The sequence below is a fragment of the Solanum tuberosum genome, unplaced genomic scaffold (assembly GCF_000226075.1).
Source record: "Solanum tuberosum cultivar DM 1-3 516 R44 unplaced genomic scaffold, SolTub_3.0 scf00017, whole genome shotgun sequence".
Taxonomy (NCBI): Eukaryota; Viridiplantae; Streptophyta; class Magnoliopsida; order Solanales; family Solanaceae; genus Solanum; species Solanum tuberosum.
Window position 1 is genome coordinate 540,433 of NW_006238943.1, and position 6,188 is coordinate 546,620.

The 6,188-nt window shown below is 35.0% G+C and overlaps 1 protein-coding gene across 3 annotated transcripts; it reads left to right on the forward strand.

Moving 5' to 3' along the window:
• Positions 1-351: 351 nt before the first annotated feature.
• LOC102583901 (putative cyclic nucleotide-gated ion channel 15) lies at positions 352-5,824 on the forward strand. Of its 3 annotated transcripts, none has more exons than XM_006340116.2 (8): positions 352-532; positions 1,504-1,681; positions 2,074-2,626; positions 2,716-2,928; positions 3,366-3,658; positions 3,861-3,972; positions 4,134-4,370; positions 4,888-5,823. In XM_006340116.2, the coding sequence occupies exons 2-8, from the start codon at positions 1,653-1,655 to the stop codon at positions 5,581-5,583; spliced, it is 2,133 nt and encodes a 710-aa protein (XP_006340178.1). In that variant the 5' UTR covers positions 352-532; positions 1,504-1,652; the 3' UTR covers positions 5,584-5,823. The 3 variants fall into 3 exon arrangements, with proteins under 3 accessions (XP_006340178.1, XP_006340179.1, XP_006340177.1); XM_006340117.2 differs by lacking the exon at positions 352-532 and adding an exon at positions 673-795; XM_006340115.2 differs by lacking the exon at positions 352-532 and having other exon boundaries at positions 1,611-1,681; positions 4,888-5,824.
• Positions 5,825-6,188: the final 364 nt, after the last annotated feature.

Consider the following 6,188-nt stretch of genomic DNA (forward strand, 5'->3'; position numbering starts at 1 on the left):
TATATATATATATATATATTAATTTCAGACACCAACATGAGTTGTGGTGCAGTGCTTATACTGTTATATTCTTAAGCAGATGTCTTGGATTCAAACCTGGATATAGAGAAAATTTGTTGAAAGCACCATCTCAAATGGGCCCTATAATGTGCGATTTGAATTTAGTTGAAGCTTCAATGTGTACTCAGGATACCGGATAGAAAACAAAAAAACATATTCATTTCACACAATTACAATCTTGTCTTTTTCATACTGATACTGTACTATACTTTCACTAAAAATCAGAATAAAATAAAGAAATTCAGATTTTATTTTCTATATATATAAATTCCCATTTTTTGTAACTGAAAATCCTTCTCTCCCAAATTTCTGCAACTGGGGTTGCTGCAAATAGCAAAGGGGAGAAACAAATATTGTCTATTTTATAAAAAAGTTTGTGTCTTTCCTTTTCTGGGCATTACTTAGTCTGTTGGGTTTTTTTACTTTTCTCTGAAATTTAGCAAAAAGAGGATTCTTGAAAAGAAAATAAAAGGTTTGATTTTTTTTTTAAAGCTTTGTATTGATGCTGTATGTATTTTGTTCAATCAAAGATTATGGTTATTTATAAAAAATAACTTGGTGCTTTTCCCTTTTTGGGTTTTACTTAGTGTATTGGGTTTCTGATTTTTCTCTGAAATTTATAAAGAAACAAACAGAAATCAGCAAACCAAAAAAAAAAAAAAAGGTTCTTGAAAAGAAAATAAAAAGATTTGATTTTGTTCCTCAAAGATTGATTGTTAGTTGCTTTATCAAAGGGTAGTACTAGTATTTTTATTATTTTTACCACTTATTAGGAGCTCCAACCTTTTTTTGCTCCGTTAGTGACTCAAACTCATAATTTCATGGTTGGAGGCTCTTTTGTCTAGTAGTAGAATTTGTTTTCTATCAATATTTCTCACTGAATGTAGATTTTAATGTATTGCTTTTTGTTTTACTTTCTTGCTGTGTTCTATATGAATTTGTCTGTTCACTATAGAATGTATGACTATTTTTTTTGTTTTGTTATAGTATATGCTCTAAAGGGTTGATGCATTCTTTGGTTATTGTTTGTTATAATACAAATTTTAATGTATTTAAGGTTGGTTCTAAGTGTTGACTGATTCTTCAACCAATGGACTGAGAAATCAAAGATGTATTTTTTTTTCTCTGAAAGATGTGGAATTTTTGATAGACTATATAACCAGACAATGAGATTTGAAGACTTGGTCACAAGTTTGACTGGAATTTTTAGTCTATATTTTAGACTTGTAAAAGTTAGGAGTATTAATTGTAGAGTCTTTGCTACTTTATGTGTAATGTGTATATGTATTCAACTTTTTTCAGTTCTTCACATGATTTCTACTGAAAGAGAAAAAAGAACAGCTAGTTCTCTTTGTCTTGTTTGGCTTATAATTCATCTTGTATCATTTTCTTGTTATTCGTCCGTGATAGTCACAGACCTTCTCTATTTGTTATGTTCCACAGATCAAAAGCCTATAATTTAAGCTCTTGGGAGATTATCATCTTTGAGTATAGTGTGCTCAAACTCTTGAGTATGAGCTGTGTTGCTTCGCTTGTATGCGGTTAATTGACTGAAGTCCTGTTATTGGGACGGGTTTTTTAAGTTAGTGGTCATGGCTTATGGTAATTCAAGATCCGTAAGGTTAGTCCATTTTTGACATATTCCATTATGATATCTAGTATGAGTTCTTGTTCTGTTTGATCTTTCATTTGCTAGCTATTATGCTCATCTTTTTGTATCAGAGAATTTGTTTAAATTATGTATGAAATTATCAATTTGTCATTGATTCTCAGAGTTTAGTATTATCTATCACTGCTTGTTGTTTCACCTCGATATCTGATTATCTTGTTGTTGTTCTGTTTGTTGCTATTGCCTTGTTTTCATTGTTTGTTGATATTTCGATTGTCTTGTTGTTGTTTTGTAAGATTTGTGTACAGTCTACCCTCCCTAGACGCCACTTGTGGGATTATATTGGGTTTGTTGTTGTTGTTGATCATCATCGATTATGTTATAAGGTTATTTTTTAATTTCAGATTCCAAGATGATCTTGAATCAACAAAATATGCAGCGATGAATGGAGATAATGTGATTAAAGTTAAGTACAAGATTGATGGATCGCGATTACCTGAGCCAGCTAGTAGAATGAGTGAAATGGAACCTGACAGGACTGGGAAATCCTTGAAGGCTAAAGTATTATCGCGGGTTTTCTCAGAAGATTATGAAAGAGTGAAGAAAAAGATACTTGATCCTCGTGGACCTACAGTTCGTAGATGGAACAAGATTCTCTTAGTTGCTTGTTTAATTGGTTTATTCGTGGACCCTCTATTCTTTTACTTGCCGGTGGTCCAAGATGAAGTCTGCATAGATATAGGAACTAATCTTGAAATTGCGCTTACAGTTATTAGATCAATAGCTGATGTCTTTTATATGATTCAGATATATATTCGGTTTAGAACTGCTTATGTTGCTCCATCTTCTCGAGTATTTGGGAGAGGAGAGCTTGTTATAGATTCTTCAAAAATAGCTCAAAGATACTACAAAAAAGGTTTCTGGATTGATCTGATTGCTGCCCTGCCTTTACCACAGGTTTGTCAACTGTAAAATTCGGTTAACTGCATTCCTTAGTGGAACTAAAGTTGATATTGTTAACGAATATTGCTGTCCATACGTTTCAGGTATTAATTTGGGGCATTATTCCAAATTTAAGTGGCTCAACAATGGCGAATACGAAGAATGTCCTTAGATTCATTATCATTTTTCAGTACCTCCCGAGATTCTATCTCATATTTCCGCTGTCATCACAAATAGTAAAGACTACTGGTGTTGTCACTGAAACAGCATGGGCTGGAGCTGCTTACAATTTGATGCTTTACATGTTAGCCAGCCATGTAAGTGGATTCGAATAGCAATTTTTAAGAATTTACTTTGGTTGCATATAACATAGCATTGAAATTATACAATTGAGTAATTTGCTCGGAAAAGAGCAAGCAGATCTCGAGGAAGAAAAATAAACTAAAAATGAGTGTTAACTCTATTGTCAGACATTAAAGAAGCTCAAAGTTCAAGTTCTAAAAATCGATTTTGCTGTAAACAAACTTTATTTCGAGTAAATGATATCTCAAAAGAACTGGAATGTCGAGAGAGGGTTCCAATCGAAAATTTGGGACTATTTGAGATGTTTTGGACTGAATTTCAGTCCTAGTTCATTCTACAAAATTTATACAGTTTTTATCCAAGCTTGTTCTCATAAGCCACTTTCAATTACAAGTACCAATGGTATTTTTTCGTATACAAATCAATGATATCTTCTTATTTGCAAATATAGGTAGGAGGAGCTTGCTGGTACCTTCTATCAATTGAGAGGCAAGAAGCTTGTTGGAGACACGCCTGCAGTTTTGAGGAGCGTTCGTGTGATTTTGGATATTTTGATTGTCGGAGGGTCAAGGAACCACAAAGAAGTGCCTGGTTCCAGACCAGCAATATTACAAAGCAATGTGATCCTACTACTAGTGATTACCCTTTTGGCATTTACAGTGATGCCGTGACAGCTAATGTTACAACTGCTTCGTTTTTCAACAAATACTTCTACTGCCTATGGTGGGGCTTGAAGAACCTAAGGTAAGGCACTTTAAAATGTTCAGGGAAGTGAAATAGAATTTGAAATTCTTCTATAAGTGTTTAGGGAAACAGCCTCTCTGTCTCACAAAGGTAGAGGTAAGGTCTGCTTATCCTACCGTCCCTTGACCCCACTTGTGCGATTACACTGGATATGTTGTTGTTGTTGAATCTTGACTTCATTTTTATGTTGTCTGACACACAGTTCTCTTGGGCAAAATCTCGCAACAAGCACTTACATTGGAGAGATAGGTTTTGCCATCATAATAGCAACTCTTGGCCTAGTTCTGTTTGCGTTGCTGATTGGAAATATGCAAGTAAGTCCACTCGTGTACCCTTACTGCATTTTCGTCTTGTCGTCCACAACCCTACGTGAAAATATTGTCACATTTGAGATATTCTTCAAAGCCTTTAGGTTGCAACATGACTTAAGTTTGTTTGTTGGATATACATATATACTCACGCACTTTATTGGCAGACGTATCTCCAATCAACAACTGTCAGATTAGAGGAATGGAGAATCAGGAGAACTGATACAGAACAATGGATGCATCATAGGCAGTTACCTCAAGAACTAAGGCAGTCTGTACGGAAGTATGATCAATACAAATGGGTGGCTACAAGAGGAGTTGACGAGGAAGCTCTTCTGAAAGGACTTCCTTTAGATCTCCGTAGAGATATCAAGCGCCATTTGTGCTATGATCTAGTTCGAAGGGTGAGTCTTATAGTTGTTTCATCTTATAGTATAGTATTGGTATGCATGGAAGTTAAATGAATTTGTTCTTGGAGTACTCGAAGCAATACTAGAATATAGTCAAGCAAACCAAACATGATTCATGCTAATACACTAGAAAGTAGTGTGAGAAAGAAAAAAAACAAGGCATTTCGGCATAATACATAACAGACACTCAAACTTGGAATCATCCGGTAAGTAAGCATATCTAGACACCTCAACTTGTCTCCAATGTGTCAGTTGAACACACCAACTTACAAAATGATCTTCTACACACCTCCTAAAATTTATGTATCATGTCAGTGTCTAGTGTCCACGAGACACAGCGGGGAGAGTTGGAGTGTTTAGTTGTCAGTTGAGACCGAGTTGAGGTATCTGTCTAGATGTGCACTCTCAAAGTTGGAGGACTTACTTTGCCAGCTGAGGCCAAGTTTGAGTGTCTGTTTATGTTAATGTTAGTACAATACCTATCTGACTAACCATCGTTGAAACTTGATAGGTTCCTCTGTTTGATCAAATGGATGAAAGGATGTTGGATGCAATATGTGAGAGGCTCAAACCTGCATTATGCACACAAGGCACTTGTCTTGTGCGCGAGGGTGATCCTGTCAACGAAATGCTCTTCATAATTCGAGGGAATCTTGATTCTTACACAACAAATGGTGGTCGTACTGGTTTCTTCAATTCTTGTCGCATTGGTCCAGGCGACTTCTGTGGTGAGGAACTGTTAACATGGGCACTCGATCCACGTCCAGGTGTGATTCTACCATCCTCCACCAGGACAGTAAAAGCAGTATCAGAAGTAGAGTCATTCGCGCTAGTAGCAGAGGACTTAAAGTTTGTTGCAGCACAATTCCGGAGGCTACATAGCAAACAACTAAGGCACAAATTCAGATTCTACTCACACCAGTGGCGAAATTGGGCGGCATGTTTCATCCAAGCAGCATGGCGTAGACATAAAAAACGAAAGGGTGCAGCCAAGCTTAGAGCTCTGGAGAATCTTATGGATGAAACTGAGTCGGTAAACGTACAATTGGATAAGAATGCATCTGCACCTGGATCAGGCTTTGTAGCCTATGCAGCAAGATTGACAACAAGTAGAAGAGGTCTTCACAAACATTCGAGTTCAGATTCCAATGCAGTTAGCTCACTACAGAAGCCTGCAGAGCCTGATTTCTCAGTTGATGAAGAGTAACTTAAAAAGAGCAAATATATCATATGAATATACACAAGTATACAAATGTGAGAGGTGTTATACTATGTACATTGGGATTTTCATAATATTTGTTTAAAGTTTAAACTTCAGTGAAAGTAGAAAAACTCTTATTGCTGCTGTGTAAATTATAGTAACAGGCCAGAGGGAAAAAAAAAAGTGTAAAAAAAAGAACTCTGGCCTAAAAATGAGTGAAGTTATTTAAATTTTATTGGACTTAATATTCATATAAAATTAAAGAATAAGTGAACTAAGAAAATAGATCATACAACTCCAAAGCACATATTTTGGTGAATTAATTAGAATATGAGTTGTGTTGAGATCTGATAATATTATAAGAGCTAAAAAAATATTAGTTAAACTCAAGAGAAAATATATATTAAATTTAAAGATATGTTGTTCTTATAAAGATTCGAATCCTTGGCTTGAAGTCCGAGAAAAGATCTGACAACCGATCTAGTAATATTCTTTATGAGATTATATTTAACTCAAACTTTTGAGCATAAACAATTTAAAGGAAAAAAAGAACCAAAAAATTATTTAGTTTAAATCATATAATTACAGATTTTTATATGGTAAAAGTATAA

Coding starts and splice junctions, on each gene's coding strand:
- LOC102583901 (XM_006340116.2), top strand. CDS start 1,653: ATGGCTTATGGTAATTCAAGATCCGTAAG. Junction 2,929..3,365: donor TTTACATGTTAGCCAGCCAT/GTAAGTGGATTC, acceptor TTGCAAATATAG/GTAGGAGGAGCTTGCTGGTA. Junction 3,973..4,133: donor TGCTGATTGGAAATATGCAA/GTAAGTCCACTC, acceptor CTTTATTGGCAG/ACGTATCTCCAATCAACAAC.